This window comes from Mobula birostris, chromosome 1 (genome assembly GCF_030028105.1).
Source record: "Mobula birostris isolate sMobBir1 chromosome 1, sMobBir1.hap1, whole genome shotgun sequence".
Classification (NCBI taxonomy): Eukaryota; Metazoa; Chordata; class Chondrichthyes; order Myliobatiformes; family Myliobatidae; genus Mobula; species Mobula birostris.
Window position 1 is genome coordinate 19,469,290 of NC_092370.1, and position 21,182 is coordinate 19,490,471.

Consider the following 21,182-nt stretch of genomic DNA (forward strand, 5'->3'; position numbering starts at 1 on the left):
TGCAGATTATTTTGTGTTTACAAGAGCATGGAAAGAATGTTTCCTGTTGTGTGAGAGTCTAGGGTCAGAGGGCACAGCCTCAGATACAAAGAACAGAGAGAAGGAAAAATTTCTTCAGCCAGAGGATGCTGAATCTGTGGATTTCATTGCCACGGACAGCTGTGGAGACCAAGTCATCGGGAATATTTAAAGCAGAGGTTGACGGGTTCTTGATTAGTAAAGGTATCAAAGATTATGGGAAGAAGGAGAAGAATGGGATTGAGGGGGATTGACAGCGATAATAAATCAGCCATTATGGAATGGCAGAGCACTCAATGGCTTAATTCTGCTCCTATATCTTATGGTCTTATATACAGTATGCAAGTTAAGTATTTCACTGTACCTTAGTGCATGCAATAGTACTAAGGAATTCTACCAACTTACCATTTCTTCAGAACGAATGACTGGGACAAAACTTAGATGAGGAGCATTTATTTCCTTAAAAAAAAACAACTCTCACAGTTTGAATTGTAAATGCCTACCATGTCATTTTAGGGCACTTCAGGAAACAGTTGCCCCATTAGCATCTGCATTACAAAAGGATGGAACCTAATGTTATAGCTGGGGGTAATAGTGGGGATAAGCTCCCAATACCTATCAATGACATGCATCTCAAATAGCCTGTATAACCAAGCCCAGCTCCTGTCCCTCATGCGTGGCTCAGGTACTAAGCCCGGCAGAACAGTTTCTATTCACAGCAGAAGGGGCAAAGGCGGGTTGCAGGCACCTTAAAACCAGTCGCTTTGGGCAGATGGGGCTTATCAGCTCATCTAGGGGAGGGAAAACTCTGATCTCAAACCTCCACTGCCTTGTGGCTGTACCCACTGATGGGGAAGTCTTCGGGAGTAAACCCCGAGGAAAGCTCCAGAACTGGAGTCCCAGGGGCAATCCTACATTGACTTCAGCGCTGAATGGCAACTCCTGAGACACTGCTGGTGCCAAACTTTATTGGCCTCTGCCGTTCCTTTTGATTCATCAGCTGCGTGGAGAGGGGCAGTTTGCTACATGTGTAACAGCTTGCTCTGGGTTGCATACTGGCCTCTGTATCACATAGACAGCTAGGACCCAACATCCATGGTCAAACCCGAGCAATGGAGGGCATCAGGAACCTAAAGTAACCTAACCTGTGTGTAGTATTCGTATTTGATGCGTAAAGATATCAGCAGGAAAAGAGATAAAACTTAAGGCCCAGGACGTGGCCCCCTTGTGGGCAGGTTCACACTTGGTGCACATCTAGCTTCACTTTTCAAACCAATGGCCTACACCGAGAGCAAAGGTTTATAGTCAGCTACTGTTCAGGTGGTTTAATCCCATAAACATAATTATATAGATCAACAGCTGTTATCCAGAAAGCAACTATGAAGCTTTCATTATGCGGCTGACCCCAGTGTGCACACAATGTAGAGTAAAGCGAGTGAACAGATGCCTCTTGGGTCTCTCTTTGCCTTCGGTGGTCCCGTTGAGAAAGTCCCTAGCAACACAAGAGCACCTCAGCATCTGCTTGCTGTCCCTCGGCTGTCACCTGGTCTCTGAAGGAATCTGTTGCATGTGTTTTGAGTATTAAGAAATCACGCTTTCAAACATGGCAGTGGTTGTTTTCAATGATACCTTGCTGAGAGTGAGGGAATTCACTTCCCATTTTTTATGCCAGGAAATATGTGCGGCACTGAGGAGCACATTAATTCTTGCCTTGCTGCTGTCCCACAGCATGCTTATTTCTCATGTATAGTCAGGTATAGCAGACTGAATGACTTAGACCAAAAGACATAATTGACCCATCAAGTCTGCTCCACCATTCCATCATGTCTGATTTATTATTCCTCTCAACCCCATTCTCGTGACTTCTTCCCGTAACCATTAACACCCTTAAAAATCAAGAAACAATCGCCCTCCGCTTTAAGTGTACCCAATGACAGTACAGCCATTTCTGGCAATCAGTTTCACAGATTCACCACCCTGTGGCAAAATCATTGTTGCTCTGAAGCAGGATTTTCTACACTTTTTTATGCCTTGGAGTCTTACCATTAACCAAGGGGTCAGTTGACCCCAGTTTGGAAACCTCTGCTCTAAAGGGACGTCCTTCTATTCTGAGGCTATGCTGTTTGGTCCCAGACTCCCCACTATTGAAAGCATCCCTCATAAGTCTCTTCTATCTAGACCATTCAATATTCAGTATTGACTTCCCCTCATGCCAGCTCTTTCATATTGGTTTGTTTTTTTTCGCTCATTATTCATCCGGGGCACCCCGAAATCTGATGCAAGTAACCTCCTTTGGAAAAGTCCCATTATTTTTCCAGCATTTCTGCTTACCACTTTTAGTCATCATTTCCCTTCAGATTCAGATTTATTTATTTGCAACACATACATTGAAACACGCAGTGAAATGCGTTAAAAACCAACCCAACATGAGGATACATTGGGGGCAGCCCACAAGCATTCGACACCAGCATTTCAAGGCCATAATGTTCGTCAGACCAGCAAAGTTCTACACATTGCCTCTCTACGATCCACCCACAATGACAGTCCTTCGACCCCAGAGCAACACATCTCTCGACCTCCAGCCTCCGATGAACTCATGGACTCGCCAACCAACATCAGGCCTCTGACTTCCCCAATGGACAGCAGACCCAGGGCTTCAGCCATCAGCCCTCAACTTCTGGATTTTTGGATAAGCAATGGGGCTTTGATCTTCGGCATTGATTTCAGAATTTGTCCTTGAAGGGGTCCCGAACACCTTGAAGTCCAGATTTGATGACGGGATCCTGAGCCCTTTAAAAACCGGGATATAGAACATGGAATATTAGAACAGTACAGCACAACTTCAGCCATGATGTTGTGCTGATTGATGTTTTAAACTCTCTAAGATCTATGTACCCTTTCTCTCATCCATAGTCCCTCATTTATCTGTCATCCATGTGCCTTGCTAAGAGTTTCGTAAATGCCCCTAATATATCTGTTTCTGCCATCACCGCTAGCAGTGTGTTTGGTGCACCCTCCACTCTGCGTGAAAAATAACTTAGCGCTGGCATCCCCCCTATACTTCCCTCCAATCACCCTAAAGTTATGCCCCCTGGTATTAGCCATTTCCATGCTGGGAAAAAGGCCGTTGGCTATCTACTCGGTCTATGCCGCTTGTCATCTTGTACACCTACATATAGATATTTCTTTATGATTCCAGAATTTACATTGCATTCCTTGTATTTTCCTTTTGCTGCCCTACTCAGTTTCTCAAATAAGATTCTATTACTGCCGTTGATTTATTTTTGGCATAAGTTCATATTTCCAAATTAAACACCTATAAGATGATTTTAAACCAACTTGAGTCACATCAAAATTTGAAAGCAGTAAATCTGGAAGAGCATCTTATTTCACCATGTTTCCATCTGGTGGTTGTTTGGAAAGTGGGAGGTGAGGCTGATGATCATTTTGATCTAGGAGGCTGGATGTTAACATCCAGCTTTATTTTTCATACGTACACTGAAATACCCAGTGATATGTGCCATTTGCATCGTCAAGCAACATAGTTTGAATATATGAAAGAGATGCTAGGACGGTGTGTTGCCTCCCGGGTGTTAGTATCCAGGATGTCTCAGAGCGGATGCAGAATATTCTCAAGAGGGAGGGTGAGCAGCCAGAGGTTGTGTTGTACGTTCGCACCAATGGCATCTGTAGAAAGGGGGAAGAGATTCTGCGCAGTGAGTATGGGGAGTTAGGAACGAGGCTGAAGAACAGGACTTCTAAGGTAGTCATCTCTGGATTAGTCCTGGTGTCACGTGCTAGTCAAGGCAGGAATAGAATGATAGTACAGATGAATGAGTGGCTGAGGAGCTGGTACAGGTGGCAGGGTTTCAGACTGTTCGATCATTGGAACCTTTTCTGGGGTGGGGTGACCTGTACATGACTGACGGGTTGCACCTAACCAGTATCCTAGCCGGGAGATTTGCTAGTGCTATTCGGCAGGATCTAAACTAGTCTGGCAGGGAAGCAGAGCACCAGCTCAGAAAGTGGAGGGATAAAGAGGAACATATATATCAGGGCCAGTAAAAGCAGGCAGGAGCAAGGTAATAGCAAGGGAATTAGGAAAGCCAGGAGAGGCCATGAAAAGTCTTTGGAAAGTAGCATTAAATAGAATCCCAAGGCATTTAGAAAACCCTGGCCTGATTAGAGGGAGCCAGCATGGTTTTGTGTGGGGCAAGTTGTGTCTTACTAACTTGATTGAGTTTTTTTTTTGGCGTGTGCCTGCATGCGTGCGAGTCTGTGCGTGTGCATCTGTGCATGTGTGTCTGCGTGTCCATGTGTGTGTCTGTGATGTCTTTTTCATGGCTTTTACAAGGCGCGGAGCAAGAGAGAGAGAGAGAGAGAGGGAGCGACTGTGTGGCATGCCGTTCCTCACACAGACATTTTCGCAGTATTTTCCCTTTATTTTACGAGGTCGAGTTGCGATCTCGACACTCAACCCGGCAGGATGGAAAGCATACTTGGGAGCGGACCCGAATAATTTTGAACCCAAAAACCTCCGCTTCTGGGTCCGGCGCCGATGTCGTTGCACCACCAGCCAGCCCTGATTGAGTTTTTTTAAGGTGACATGGGCGATTAATGAAGGTAGAGCTGTGGATGTTGTCTGCACGGGTTTTAGGCTGAGTCGGTGGTGAGGAAGGCAAGTGCCTTGTTAGCATTCATTTCAAGAGGTCTAGAATACAAGAGCAAGGATGTATTGCTGAGGATTTATAAGGCACTGCTGAGGTCTCACGTTGAGTACTTGAACAGTTATGGGCCCCTCATCTTAGAAAAGATGTGCTGGCATTGGAGAGGGTCCAGAGGAGGTTCACAAGGATGATTCCAGGAGTGAAAGGGTTATCAAATGAGGAATGTTTGATAGATCTGGGTCTGTAATCACTGTAATTCAGAAGGATGAGGGGGGATCTCATTGAAACCTTTTGAATGTTTAGAGGCCTAGTCAGAGTAGATGTGGAAAGGATGTTTCCCATGGTGGAAGAATCTAGGGCAAGAGGGCACAGCCTCAGGATAGAGGGGCACCCTTTTAAAACAGATGCAGAGAAATTTCTTGAGCCGAAGGGTGGTGAATTTGTGGAATTTGTTGCCACATGCAGCTGTGGAGGCCAGGTTGTTGGGTGTATTTAAGGCAGAGATTGATAGGTTCTTGGTTGGACATGGCATCAAAGGTAACAGGGAGAAGGCCGAGAACTGGGATTGAGGAGGAGATAGTTAAAAAAGGATCAGCCATGTTTGAATGGCGGAGCAGACTCGATGGGCCAGATGACCCAATTCTGCTCCTATGTCTTATAGTCTTATGGTCTAAGTCTAAGAATTCAGTGGTTTTTAAAATGTTCCCTGTGACCAGAAAGAGTGGGAGAGTGTTTTCTCCATCCGTCAATTTTGCTTTGTGAACAAGATTGACTGCCATATGACCATAAGATATAGGAGCAGAAGTAGGTCATTTGGCCCATTGAGTCTGTTCCGCTATTCAATCGTGGGCTGATCCAATTCTTCCCGTCATTCCCACTTCACTGCCTTCTCCCCATACCCCTTGATGCCCTGGCTAATCAAGAACCTATCTCTGCCTTAAATGCACCCAATGACTTGGCCTCCACAGCCGCTCGTGGCAACAAATCCCACAGATTTACTACCCTCTGATTAAAGTAATTTCTCCATTAATTTGCCAAGTAATTTGCTAACAGTCACAAGTCTACCCCCTTATAAATAGTTTGCTCCCCACCAATCACCAGCAGGCGCCAACATTACTAATTACTTCTGCTTAACAATCATCCATTCCCTCCTGGACACCATCAGACCAATCAGTCATTTATGACGTACTCCCGCCTCCATACAGTTTGTATGTTGAGATAGAATAAGCACTTTATGGCTATGGAGGGCTATGGTCCAGGTGCAGGTCAATGGGACCAGGTAGAATAACAGTTTGGCTGAAGGGCCTGTTTCTGTGCTGGAGTGCTCTATGACTTTACAATCAGCTGTGGATTTCTCACTCCTCAAAGAAATCCCAGAACTACAATCCTGTGTTATGGACTGTCAAGCTATCCCATGATGCAGCACTCCATTTCCATTTTGCTGAATTCCACTTCCCCATCTTCCACTCTCTCATGACTTCTGCCTCTTCTATCTGATAGTTCTTTGGTCTCTAAACAGTTCACCTACCCTCAGACGTTTATTATGTCAACTAGTTGTAAGCAATTCTTAAGAGAGTCCAGTACACTCATTGGCTGCTTTATTAGGTCCATCTGCTCGTTAATGCAAATATCTAATCAACCAATCATAAGACAGCAGCTCAATGCAGAAAAGCCTACAGACATGGTCCAACCAGTTGTTATTCAGACCAAACATCAGAATGAGGAAGAAATGTGATTGAAGTGATTTTGATCATGGAAACTGCGGAAACCATTGATCAGAAACTGCTGGCTTTCCCACACAACAGTCCTACATTTTACAGAGAATGCTACAAAACACATCCATTGAGTGGCATTTCTGTGAGTGAAAATGCCTTTTTATCAATGAGAGATGTCAGAGAAGAATAGCCAGACTGGTTCAAGCTGACAGGAAGGCAGCAGTGACTCAACTAACTACGCGTTTCAACAGCGGTGTGCTGGGGAGCTCCTCTGAATATACAACATGTTGATCCTGGAAGTGGATGGGCTACAAGAGGAGAAAACCATGAGTATTACTCTCAGTGGCCACCTTATGAGATATGGGAGGTACCTAACAAAGTGACCTCTGAGAGTACTGCAGCATTATTAGGAAGCCTCTTCTTTTATAGATATTGCCATGGGCATTCAATATAGACTTCATTTCCAATACATTAGTTGAGATCAAATTAAAAATTTCTCTCATGCAGAAATGGAAGCTATGAGTTTACAATTTGAAATGTAATTGTTCTTCTAATTACCCCACAGGAGACCTTATAAGATTCCATTGTCTGCCAGGATTCACGCTGATTGGCAATGAGATTCTTACCTGTAAACTGGGAGAACGTTTACAAATGGATGCTGCTCCTCCGTCTTGTGAAGGTCAGTACCTCATGTCCCTGCACTTACTTTTTCTGCTATCGCAAATCTGCACATTCCTGTTAAGGTGAATAATGAACTATGATTGTAAGTTTCAGAATGATATTTAAACAAATTTAGAGTTTCACCATGGAGACATTGTTGTTGGCCTTGGTCATTGACTTGTTTGGAATGTTGGTTCAGCAGCAGCCCTCCGGATCCCCCAGTGGGAACGTGTGCTAAATAACCAAGCGTTTAAGTCTCATGCAAAAACACATGGCAAATGTTTTCTTCAATTGAACTTAACTGAAACCTCCAGCTAAAAGCTTCAGGTCTACAAAGAATTAACTTTAAAACTCACTGAATTTGACAACTTAATTGAAGGCTAACTTTATAACATACTCTTCAAAGTTCAAATTTACCACCAAGGTACATTTATGTCACCATACACAACTGTGAAATTCATTGTCTTGCTGCCATACTCAGTAATGTGACCTGGACATGGGTCAGATGGCATTCACAGGATTCCCTGTGAATGCGGAGCAGCATATATTTTGTAGCCTGGGGAAAATTACACACTCAGGACAACAAATACTTTTTCAGGTTTTAATTCCTTTATCTGTTTTACATGTTTATGTGCCAGAAGAGGGCCGCAAAACAAAATGAACGAACTTACAACCAGTTCTTGCCATTACAATCTCAGTTTAACTTTCGATCCGCACCCTTGTGACTGGGCAGAGTTGCGTATGCAGTATAAAAATACCAGAACTAATACGGTAGTGGCAATCCTGAAGGAACACAATACAAATAACATTAGAATCCCACCCACCCTGTATCTTATACATAACAGTGAAAAATGTAAGTGAATACATCTCATCTAAGACATCTACTACTTTTTAGTACACTTGTGCTGAACTTCGGAACAGAGACTAAACATTCACGTTACGTGGCTACATGCACAAGCAGTCCTGATACAATAAAGTTAGACAAAAGGTACACTTTAGCAGAACTTTTACAAGGTATTGCCTGGTAGTTAAATTACAGGAAGACTGACCTACTTGGATGGTGAGGAACTTTGCCCAAGCCACGCGATCCAGCGTTGAGTCATTTACTCGAGAAAATCTAAAGCATCCACATGTAAAACATGTCAAACTACCGATTTTCTCAATTCGCCAACAAGAATAAACAAATTCACACGGATATCGTCAATTAATGCTCACCTTTCCTCACCATGCCCAGCACACTCTGGGAGGAACCCAATTCCAACGCCCTACCACATCTTCAGCAGAAAGCAAAATGGTCTCTCCACTATCCCATGCTTGCGTAATGACATCACCTTCTCCCTTAAAGGCACAGACAACTATTCTAGCACTACCCGGATGGATGCCTAAGTACACTTTTAACGATACTGAATAAGATCCAACGGTCACCCGGTTACATATATTGGAGCATGGGAGGTCCAACCGTTTGGGTTACCTGGAGAAATCTGCGGTAGCAAAACATTGCATACACAATGACCATAGGATTGACTTTGATGGCACAAAACTACCGTGGCGTGCCTGTAGCATTTGGGACCGCTTGGTGAAGGAAGCCTTTGAAATAAAACTAGATAATAAAAACTTTAACAAAGACGAAGGTCTTGCTCAAAATAAGAATCGAAATATGATTTTAAACAAGGTGGGGCAGCAGAAACCTGATTGGTTGAAGTTTAACCAATCAGGAAGAACGGATGACAGGACCAGACTAGAAGTACCTAGACATCATCCATGATGAAGGTGGCAGAGATTGTTATCAAAATGTCGGTTAAGATTGACACCTGTCCCCAACTGGAAGCCAGAGATGAAATTAAATTAAATCAAGTTTGATTGTCATTCAAACCATACATGGATACAGCTGAGCGAGATAGCATTTCTCTGTGACCAAGGTGCAAAACCATGCATGTGCATTCAAAATAATGGGAAAGGAGAACAAAGAGCGTAGTCACGTAAGAAAGCACATTTTGAGTCCAAGACCCTGAGCAACGCCCCATAAATTGATGGTCCCCAGCAGTCCAGCCAGTTATTCCACTGTTCCAACACTCAAGGGCGGCACCAACAGGAGAGGCCACCTCGAACCGAACCCGGGTGCCATGCTGCAACGCAAAACCGAGGCTTGAGGTCTTGTCCTCACTACAACCAAGGCAACACTGCTACCTCACTGCCTGCCTTCCCACCAAACAAGGGAAGCAAGCCTGTGGCAGTCAATGTGCAACAGGGTCTTGCGCTCATAAAAGAATCATCCAATGCAGTCACTCACGGTTTCACTAATGCCTTCTTTGTGGCAGCTTGAAAGCACCCACTCCACTGCCCTCAAGTAGCAAGCAGCAGCACGATCTGCACCCAGGTCAGCTCTACCGAACCTAGCCAGCTTCTCCTGCGGCCCAACAGCCCACCTCGCCTCCTCTGAACCAGCGGCTGGCTACTCCTAAAAATGAGCAGCTCACTGATGTGGTGGACCTGCTGTACACCTAGTTATTGGAGTCAAGGATAGTCTTACTATGTATAAAAACACACTTAACAAAGGAAAAAGCACCTTTGGTTGGCCCCCAAGAGGCTGCTGAATGTAATTGTGCTGCCATCTTACCGAAAGAGTTTCTATACGTACTCAATAAATCCATAGTCATGGGTTACTCAAGAAAGCCCACTCACTGAAGACCACTGCAATCTGAAAACCATTGTGTACAAACCACCACGAGGAAATCTGCAGATGCTGGAATTTCAAGCAACACACATAAAAATTGCTGATGAACGCAGCAGGCCAGGCAACATCTCTGGGAAGAGGTACAGTCGACGTCAGGATGAAAGGTCTCGGCCTGAAACGTCACCTGTACCTCTTCCTAGCGATGCTGCCTGGGCCTGCTGCGTTCATCAGCAATTTTTATGTGTGTTGTGTACAAACCACCGATGACTTGAAAAAGATTGCTGGTTTGATCATGAAAAGATGCAGGAATCATACCAATGTTAGACACAAGTATACATTATTGCTGCTATGAAATTAAAAATGGCAGATTTTTAAACATTACAGCAGTACACATTCTCCACGATGTGTTCGCGGAAGCAAAAACACAAGAATAAGTTCTGAAGAATGCAGCATTATATTTAGAGAAATGCATAACTAATGCATTTTAAAGAATTTTTTAAAGAATTTAAAAATTATTGTTAAACCTTTTTATCTCTAACTGTTTTCAGTTGAATTGAAAGGATATATCATGGGTGATACGGAGATAGGTGGAGGGGCAGGAAGGCTGCAAAATGAATTACAGAGATTAGGAGAATGGGCAAAAAAGTGGCAGGTGGAATAGTGTCGTAAAATGTATAGTTATGCACTTTGCAAGAAAAAATAAAAGTGTAGACTATTTTCTAACTGGAGAGATAATTCAAAAATCTGAGCTGCAAAGGGTCTTGGGAGCCCTTGTGCAGGATTCCCTAGAATTTAATTTGCAGGTTGAGTATGAGGAAACCAAATGGAAGGCACCAGGTGAGGAAGGGAAATGCAATGTTAACATTCATTTTGAGAGGACTAGAATATAAAAGCAAGGATGTAATGCTGAGGCTTCATAAGGCATTGGTAAGCCCTCACTTGGAGTATTGTGAGTAGTGTTGTTCCCCTTATCTAAGAAGGGACGTGCTGACACTGGAGAGGGTTCAGAAGAGGTTCATGCGAATGCTCCACAAGTTAAAGGGACACCGTATGAGGACCAATTGACGGCTCTGGGCCTGTACTCACTGGAATTCAGAAGAATGAGGTGGGAACCTCATTGAAACCTATCGAAATTTGAAAGGCCGCGATAGAGTGGATGTGGAGAGGATTCAGGAACAGCTTCTTCCCCCTCTGCTATCCGATTTCTGAATGGACATTGAACCCATGAAAACTACCTCACTAATTTTTTATTTTTATCTTTGCACTATTTATTTAATGTAACTATTTTATATATATATATATATATATACACACACACACACTTATTGTAATTCACAGTTTCCTTTTTGATTATTATGTATTGCATTGTACTGCTGCTGCAAAAACAACAAATTTCAAGACATATACTGGTGATATTAAACCTGATTCTGATTCTAATAAGAGCAGGTTCCATAAATGAAATGGCCAATCAATAGAATTGTTGTTACACATCTTATTAGCCGGTTCACTGGTGATCCAATAATTTTTATCCTTGAGATATATTATATATTTCAGGTTTTCATCTGTTTCATTCACAATGGTAAGTATTCTGTAAAGATGTCCATATGATCTTAAAAGTAATTGCTTTGTATTCTGCCTTGTTTTCAGTGTTATGTCCAGTCAATGAAGTGAGAACTGATTCAACTGGTGTTATATTGAGCCCTGGCTACCCAGACAGCTACCCGAACTTCCAGACATGTGCTTGGAGCATTATTGTGGAAAAGGGTTACAACATCACCTTGTTCTTTGAGTTTTTCCAGACGGAGAAAGAATTTGATGAACTGGAGGTCTTTGATGGTAAGGTTAAATTATCTTGAAGATTCTTGCTCGTGATTTAATTCCTTGTTAGTTTTTCACCTATTATTCACCTATCAGGTATCAGTTTAATATGTGTGTCTGCAGTGAAATAGAGACCAGAATCAAGATTTCCTGTAACATTAAACTTCAGGTATTTCTGACTTTGAAGATCTCTCTGCCTGCAACCTCCCAGTCAATAGAAATATGTTTGAATATTAATATGATCTATATTGTGAAATGCCCTCAAGGTGACTTTTCCTTGGTAATTAAGACGCAACATATTGGAAAAGCTCCACAGATGATTTTGTGAAGGGAGGATTAATGTTTCTGCTTGATGACATTTAGACTGTATTGGGTCATCTCATATTGTTTGTGGTAAAGAATCACAAGCATTCCAATTAATCAATATTAAATGCTCTCTGGAATAATTAATTAATTTTCTTAAAAGTATATGCATAAATGTATTAAATATTGTTTTCCTTCGAGTCAGGACAAGAAGTCTAATCAGGAACCATAAATTATTAAGTAATGTGAGAAACCCAGTGGATTAGACAGCAGCTATGGAGGGGAAGGGACTATTATAATTAATCATTTTGCTCATGGATAGCTGGAGTTCAAGAAAGCCTTACCTTCAACTGAAAATGACTGCTTTCAGACACAGCTCTGAGCTTTGTAAAATGTTCAGAGAAGTTAATTTGCAAATTATTTGGCATGCCTCACACAGAGACAACTTTGTGCTGGACGCAGAGGCTAGGGTGGTAGGTGAGGACAGGAGGGTCCCTATCCCTGGTGAGGCGGCGGGAGGATAGGGTGAGGGCAGACGTGCGCGAAGTGGAAGAGATGCGGGTGAGGGCAGTTTGTGTGTGCTGATTCGCATTTCCAGCATCTGCAGATTTTCTTGTGTTTGAGATATAACTGTAAATCTCTTCCCTAATGAACACAATCAGCAAATAATATACCATTTTGATTTTAGTTTTAAAGATGTAGTCTCATTCTGGGGAACCAGCAGGAGAAACATGACCATAAGTTACTTTATCAATATGCATTTAACATTCCTTGAATTTGAATATTGATCTGACTGATTATACTAAAAGAGTGCTAGTAGATTCAGTATGTAAGTAACTCTGCTAATCTGCTGTTCCTGCTAGGCAGGAATTCACCAGAACAAATAAAACTTGGATCTATTGGGTTCCAGTCTTGCAGAGAAGGCCCCGTAATAGTCGGTTGAGAGAAGAATCCTCTGACTGTAACAAACATATGAATGTAGTACTGTGGAACTGAAGATGTGGTGGATAAGAACTTCTTAATTATGTACGTTAACTGGAGTGAGCAAAACAATTTTCCACTGGGATAAGTTGTATTTCTTTGGATGCCATGTTGGAGGAACCATCGGAAGATTCACCTGAAGACTGTGACTTGCATTCCTAAAGGCTTACAAATAATTTTATATACATTTCTAAAGAGACTTCTTGAAATAGAAGTACATGGCGACGCACAAGTTATTCACAAAGGAAGGAGAAAGCATTATCTTTGCCTTGACCTCCTGGTGTTCCAGAAGCTACTAACCGTCATGGAACACAGATTTATTGATGATAAAATTACTTAAAGCAGCTTCCATCCCAGAATTTCCAGTGGGATCAGCGGCATAAGCTTTTAGTCATGCTAGTGGCCACTGTGGCTTGCAAGTACTTTGGATCAATGTTCTGAATTGTAGATAAAAAATCTTCACATTCATTTACTTCTTACAAAGGCACTTTGGCTTTGTATAAAAATCACTTCATCGATTGCGAAGTGTTTCAGAGTATTCTGAGCTCATGAAAGTTTCTGTATAAGTGCAAGACTTTCTTTAACATATTCCACATATCTCACTGTAATTTGGACACCTGTTTGGAAATGGCAGGGCTGTAGTCAACACTCCCTTTCTCACTTGTCCATTTGCCAAGAAGCAAATATTAGCACTGTTTTAGTGAGGAAGAAATATTCCACTTTATAAAGAGTAGTTAACTCTCTCACACTGATGCTTCTGGTTTCTTGTTTCAACTTTGATGCTGGATGAGAGTGAGATTTTGAAAATTCTTATTTTTTTTTACTTTCTAAGACCATAAGACACACGAGCAAATTTAGAACATAGAAAACCTACAGCACAGTACTGTGCCCACAAAACTGTGCCGAACATGTCCTTACCTTAGAACTACCTAGGCTTACCCATAGCCCTCTATTTTTCTAAGCTCCATGTACCATATTTAGGCCCATCAATCCTGCTCCATCATGGCTCCTGACCAGAGCCTCAACATCTCTTGACAAACAAGTCTCCCTTAGCCTGAACTCTGACAGCAACATGCTGTCTCCGATATTTTGACACTGCACTTGGACAAAGTTTAATCGATGTGGTTTGTGGATTGGACTCTGTAGTTCAACTTATGATGTGTTCTTGGTTTCTGGTCACTCATTTTTCTGTTGTTGCTATTTTGGGTGATTTTGAATCGAGGTGGCCTGCAGATAACGAACACTGAACTGAATATGCTGTGACTCTTTCAATTTTGCGTTTTATATTTTGTGTTTTTGCTCGTTTTTTTTGTTGCTGTTTGCAAGATTTGTTTTTGCACATAGGGTGAGTTTGATGTTTTTCTTCGAATGGGTTACATGGTTGTCTGTGGGGAAGACAAATCTCAGTGTTGTTTACTGCATACATACTTTGACAATAAAGGTTCTTTGAATCTTTGAAAAGCCGCCCACTTGCCAGACATTCCTTTACCTGCTAAGAGTCTCGCCCAGACAATCTCTACAAGATTCTGCCTAATGCCTAAAACAACTTTATCCTGTCCCACTTTGAATCCTTTAACCTGTCAATCAGTCCTATCATCTTCAAAATTATATTAGAACTCAAAGAAATATGGTCACTGTTTGCAAAGTGCTTTCCTACAGCCAATTGCTGTACCTTGTTTCCTCACAGAAGATCCAGATCTCTCTCCCTCCATATATTGATTAAGGAAGGTTTTGTGGACACAGTTAACAAATTCCACCCCGCCCAATCCTTTGATCTATGGGTATTCTAGTTGCAATTTGAGAAATTATGAACTATCCCATCAACACTAACCCACCATTCTTACAGCTATCTGCAATCGCCCTTCTCATCTGCTGCTGTAATTACAGTTGACCACCCAGGAGTCTATATAATATAGTGCCATCAAAGTGACCATTTCCATCTTGTTTCTGTGTTCTATCTATATAACCTGACTGGACTGTTACAAGGATTTACCACTTAGTAATAATGATCAGTTAGACACAGAGAGAATCTGTATTTGCCAATAAATACTTTTATTGTCTCACTGGAAGAGCACGGGAATTTTCACAAACTATGTACACAATTACTAAGTTTTCTGACCTTCCCTGAACAGTCAGAGAATACATGGGAAAGGAATCTACGATAGCTTGGCGTTCCTCATGCACCTGTAAGGTACTCTAGATCCACACTGGTTGTTCTCTGGAGAGTTGTTGCCGCTTTGCATTCAAAGCTCCTTACTTTTAAATATTTGCGTTACATTTTCATCTCATTGGCTCGAGGTCACCTGACTGACCTGGGTCATCTTATTGGCTCTAGTCCAGGGCTACAACCAGTGGGAGGCCTATAGCCTCAGCCTTGTGCCTTTTGTTCTTTTCAACTTTGATTGGTTCAACCTAGGTGTCCCAGACTCTGAACCTAATGAGATTACAGTTTGCCCCTCTGCAAGTCTGCTACTTCACATAATAAATAGTTACTTGTCTGAGAATGGTCTCGTGTTTACCAGGTCATTAGCTGAAACTCCTTGTGTCCGCATTCAATTGCTCTGATTAAGTTATCCCAGAGCAAGACTTAGTTCATTGAACTGTTCTCAAAATGGTGGCTGCAAGGACAATATGCTAAAATGGCCAAATCCACTCCTCTTCACCAATTGTCATTCTTTCTGTCTAACAGGACGATCCCCCAAGATTGTACTCTCTAAGCAGTGTTGTTCTGTACTTTCTCCTCTACTCTTACCTGCATTTTCTATCATGTTTGTAGTTCTTATACTCTGCAGTGGTTTTACTTGTGAATTCTTTCCATGTAATATATTTTTCCTTACACCAATTTCAGTATGGCCATTTCTGTAAGACCCTATAATTCAAATAAATTGAAAATACTGACTCATGTTTGAAAGCGGTACTGATTTAAGCTAAGGCTACATTATACAATCGGCCTTTAATAAGCACGGATAAATGAAAATTTAGTATCTTATACCTTTTGGGATAATGTGAAACTTTTACCCATGTAGACATGGCAGAGCTGAAATTGAATAGGATTCTAATAATCTTGGGTTTGATATCAATAGAAACCTATTACTTTTGCTTATTTATAAGAGAATGATGACAAACCATATGAGCTGTTTCAATATTAATGTTTTTGTTTGTAATTTGAAATGCATTGGAAGAACAGAGTTCACATGTGATTTAAAAGTAAAGCATATTTCAGTAAGATTTCCCTTGAATGTGCATGGTGGTAATCTTACTCTGCTTTATTTTTAGCCTGTGTAAGTAGTTAATTCACTAGGCGCTTGATTTTGTGCAGATGCATATGGGACTTCAATACGAGTTTGATACATTAACAAACTAGGTACTTTATCAAAATTATTGCTATTATTAAAGATTGTGAGCTACATTTCAGCAAAACAAATTGTTCCTTCCCTATGAATTTGAAATTGTCAGATCTAGCCAAGTTCCAAATATAGAGAATATTAAATACACGGAGATCAAATTGATACTGAGAGATACTTTGTGGTTATTGCCAGAGGGGCTGTCTTCACTCAGCTTCATTCATCCCAGCACTGTACTAACATTCCAAAACTCAACAATGATTCCACAACCTATAGACACATTTTCAGGGACTCTACACTCATGTTCTCAATATTTATTTATTATTGTAATTGTTTTTGTATTTGTACAGTTTGTAGTATTTTGCACGTTGTCATTTATCTGTCTTTGCTGTGTACATTTTTTCATTGATTCTGTTGTGTCTTTGTATTTACTATGAGTGCCCACAAGAAAATATGGTGATGTTATGTGCATTTTTTTAATAAATTCACTTTGCACTTTGAACATTGATCTACGTGGGCCTAAGGTAGAAGGAGTCAATTTTAGAAAACCTAGCACGTTTATTTTTCAACATAGTCCCCTCCAACATTTACACACTTAGTCCAGCGGTCATGGGGCATACGGATCTTGGACCTCCAGAAAGTGTCCACAGCAGTGGTGATTAATATGTTTGTGGCCTGAGGTAGAAGAGATGAGTTATACAGCTCTCATTACATGCACATGCAGTTCAACTCTTTGAGTGATTATGCAGAAAGTTTGAAGTTAATAACTCATCGCCTTCTACCTTAGACCACAAACTTATCAATCACCCCTGATGAGTTATTAACTTCAAACTTTCTGCATAATCACTCAAAGAGTTGAACCGCATGTGCATGTAACAAGAGCTGTATAACTCATCTCCTTCTACCTTAGGCCACAAACTTATCAATCACCCCTCGTATATCTATAATACTAGCTCCTGCCTCAGTGAGGAGTTAACATCGATTCATGAAAGTCTTTCATTTGTCCATGTATTCGCCAAGTTTTGCTTTGTTTTCCAACAGTGTGCTTCGTATTGAGTTAACTCCTCTGCGATGGGGTCAATTTTCCTGATCGACTTACCTGTTCCCCGCTTCTGTCTCCTACTGCTTGTTTTGCCTGTCTAAGAACCTTTTAACTTTTTGATCTCCTGAGTGTCCTGTTCAAAGGGTAAATGCACATGATAATATTTGTTGTCTGTTGCATTTTTTCCCTGCATTTTGGTTTCATCGATGTCAGTGAAATTGAATGGAAGAAAATAGTACCGCCAGCAGAGGATAATCCTTCATGCATTTATCATAAATAATCACCCTATTGTGTTCTTCCTTTCAAAGCAGACAGAAAAGGCATCAGCCTCATCTGGAATTTGCCCCTGTGCCACCTGTTCTTACAATTGTATCTTCAAGTTCATGATGGCCATCTGGAGTCAATACCTGAACCTCTTGTACTGTAGGACTCTTGTACTGTGTCATCTGTCATGAATATCACAGATCAGTAGATTATGAATCTTCTAATTCAGCTAGGGCTTCTGGTTGGGGAAGACGTGGAGTTTTTTTGAAGATCCTACTATTCTCCATTCAGTTTTTTATGAAGTCACTAGTGATTGTGGCATATTCATTCAGGTGCACTAACAAATCCTCGAACAAGGCCCAGTCCATGGAGTTGAAGCACTGATAGACTGGAGTGCCATGTCCAGAAAGTTGTGGGTGAGCCACATTTCATGTCTATACCACAGTGTTTGTTTCACTGCCCCATTGGCTAAGTCTTCATGGGCCACACTTTTCAGTCTCTGCCTGTACACAGGAAGAAAAAAGTACAGCCAGGTGGTTAGATATCCCAAAGTGTGGGCGAGGGATGGAACAGTCGACATTCTTGATGGTGCTCTAGTGTGCTTGGTTGACTGGTATTGAAGCTGACACGTTGATAATAGTTCGGCAGAAGTATTTCAGATTTGCCTGGCTGAAGTCCCCAGAGATGACAAGGAAGGCACCAGGTATGTTGTTTTGTGTTTGTTGAACATCGCTCTCAATCCCCCAAGTGTTATTTTGATTTCCCTCTGAGGAGGGATGTATGCTGCAATCAAGATGACACCAGAGAACTTTCCTAGTCAGCAGAGCAGTTGGCACTTAATTGCCAGATGTTGCAAACCCAGAAACCAGGAATGAGACAGGGCTGTCACATCTGAGTACCATGACGAGTTTATCTTGAAGTTTATCACCCTTCCTTTTTGTGACCTCAGACTGAAGCAAGGTGTCTGGAGAGTTGGGGGTGCTGAAGCATGTCTCATATCTATAGAGCAGTTCCTTATATCTGACTCCAACAACACTCCTGTTCTCAGGTTTTCTGTCTTGTTCTCCATTAGTCAAGAAGAGCCCATCTTCACTTATCGGCTCACCTAGTAAAAACACAAGAGACAAATAACTGAATACCACTTATTCACTGTTCTGTTACCTGTTAATTACAATGCAAGCACAAGAGTAAGTACTAAAATCCTACTCTAACACACACACAATGCAGAAGGAGCTCAGCAGGCCAGGCAGCATCTATGGAAAAGAGTAAACAGTCGATGTTTCAGGCTGAGACCCATGATAGCAATCCCCTCCCTAGTATATTTTTGTACATTCACTGAAGAACAAGACAAAAGACCTAAAATACTATTGGAAGTTGCACGTCAGAAATAGATCTTGACCATTAGGTCACAGAACGAAGAGAGCTGTTGTAATCTAGTGGTGTCCTCAAATTCCGATTCATATTAAGATCTGAAAGATCAAACAACCTTTCTTCACCTTCAATTGTAATAGACCTTTTGATAATTTGCAAGTTATTGCTTTTTTAATTATGTATCCAAAGAATGATTTGTAACGTTCCAGGATGCTGAATTATTTAAAGGGGCTTTTTTCTTTTATCCAAAGAAGTAGAATAAACTCAGACATTTTAAAAACATCTCAGATGGCGTTGAGCAAAACTTATTTGCAACAAAGCCATTTTGACACAGAGAGGTAGAGTATCTTTAGGCAGAAAAATATAATGCAATTTAAATGCTAATTGCAACAAACATGCATGGAGACAAGGTCATTTTGCTTATTGAATACATAACCAAATAGACTGACACTGTGCATCAGTGAATATTTTTGGCTTTGTTGACAACGCAACTTGCATCGTACACTTCCTTTTGAGGAGTACTTCAAGCATTAAATAGGAGCGTTCATGAAACTTGTTTTTTCAGATTACAGGAGAACAAGTCATGCACTTGATAGAACTTGCAGTGTCTCTTGAGACAACCCCCATTGAGAAAAAAATAACAGGATTTTCTCAAAATCAATTTCTCATCAAGATTATTTAGATAATTCATAAATAGTAATTTCTATGAAATTCTTAACTTTGTCATAAATTCACGGTATGTCTCTCCCTTTCTTTTCAACCTAACTATAACAAGCTGGCTTCTACAAGTGAGAGTTAATACACTCAAGAATTTTTTTGTTCTTGCAAGCCTTTAATGGTCATAAGATCATAAGCCATAGAAGCAGAATTAAGCCATCCAGCCCATCGAGTCTAATCCACCATTCCATCATGGCTGATCCCGGATCCCACTCACCCCCATACAGCTGCCTTCCCACCATAACCTACCTTCTCATGATAAGGGGATCGTTCTTGTGAATGGCATGCAGCAGAATTTAGCAAAAACTGCAGACGGTTGTGGCACAGCAAAAACATTGAAAAGATGATGCTTGCCCCCCCCCACCCCTCAGGGGCCCGCAGGTTGTTGGTGGGTTCTCAGATCAGAGTTCCATGTTGACAAGAGGAATGAAGGCTAGCAGCCCCTTAGTCCATGGGTCAACGGGACTGGAGTTCAAGGCCTAGTGCTTAGGGCCCTCTCATTTGTATGTCGAAAATTCGAGGCCAAGTGTTTGGGATTCTTATCCGTCGTCATCGGCAAGTCCCAGGATTGATACCAAAGATGGAAGGTCGATCAGAAGTCTGTAAGTCGAGTCCTGATGGCTGAAGCCTCGAGTCTGCAAAACTCTGTGAGTCCACTGGGGAAGTCAAACGGCCAGTGTCTGAGAGTTTGAGTCCACTGGAGGCTGGAAACTGAAGAAAGCCTCTCTTGGGTTTGGAGGACTGCCTATGTATGTGGGTGGTTGGACAGGAGGGAGAACTGAGGCTTATTTTGCTGTTTTAAACACAAAAAGTATTGCAGATGCTGGAAATTTAGAGCAATATGCATAATGTACTGGAGGAGCTCAGCAGGTCAGGCAGCATCTATGAATGGGAATAAGCATTTGGCGTTTCAAGCCGAGACACTGCTGCTGTTTTGTTGTTTGTTGTTCTGCCAAGCCAAGGAAGTGCAAGACAGACATATTTGAAACATGAAGAAATTTTCAAAAGGAAGAAGGGCAAGTGAAGTCAGAGCCAAAGTTAAAGCAAAAGAGAGGGCCTACAAGGAAGCCAAAGCTAGTGGAAAGATAGAGGATTTGGAAGCTTTTAAAAACTTGCAGAAGGAAATTAAGAAGGTCAGTAGGAAAAAAAAAAAGAATTATGAAAAGAAGCTGGCAACTAATATCAAAGAAGATACCAAAAGCTTTTTTAAGTATATTAAAGGAAAAAGAGAGTTGAGGGTAGATATAGGACCAATAGAAAATGATGCTGGAGATATTGTAATGAGAGATGCAGAGGTAGCAGAGGAAATAAATGCATATTTTGCATCAATCTTCACAGTGGAAGACATCTGCAGTGTACTGGACTCTCAAGAGTGTCAGGGAAGTGAAGCATGTGCAGTGAAAATTACGAATGAGAAGGTGCTCAGGAAGCTTAATGGTCTGAGGGTGGATAAATCTCTTGGACCTGATGGAATGCATGCTTGGGTTCTGAAGGAAGTAGCTGGAGAGATTGCAGAGGCAGTAACAATGATCTTTCAAGAATCGATAGATTCTGGCATTGTACCAGGTGACTGGAAAATTGCAAATGTTACTCCTCTATTTAAGAAGG

General features: G+C 41.5%; 1 protein-coding gene across 1 annotated transcript in view; it reads left to right on the plus strand.

The window, feature by feature from the left end:
• Window positions 1–21,182, plus strand: part of csmd3b (CUB and Sushi multiple domains 3b) — a 2,134,893-nt gene that overhangs the window by 1,961,449 nt on the left and 152,262 nt on the right. Inside the window, exons 46-47 of the mRNA XM_072277417.1 lie at window positions 6,966–7,079; window positions 11,382–11,570. Coding sequence (XP_072133518.1) covers window positions 6,966–7,079; window positions 11,382–11,570 — 303 coding nt within the window. The remainder of the gene's footprint in view (window positions 1–6,965; window positions 7,080–11,381; window positions 11,571–21,182) is intronic.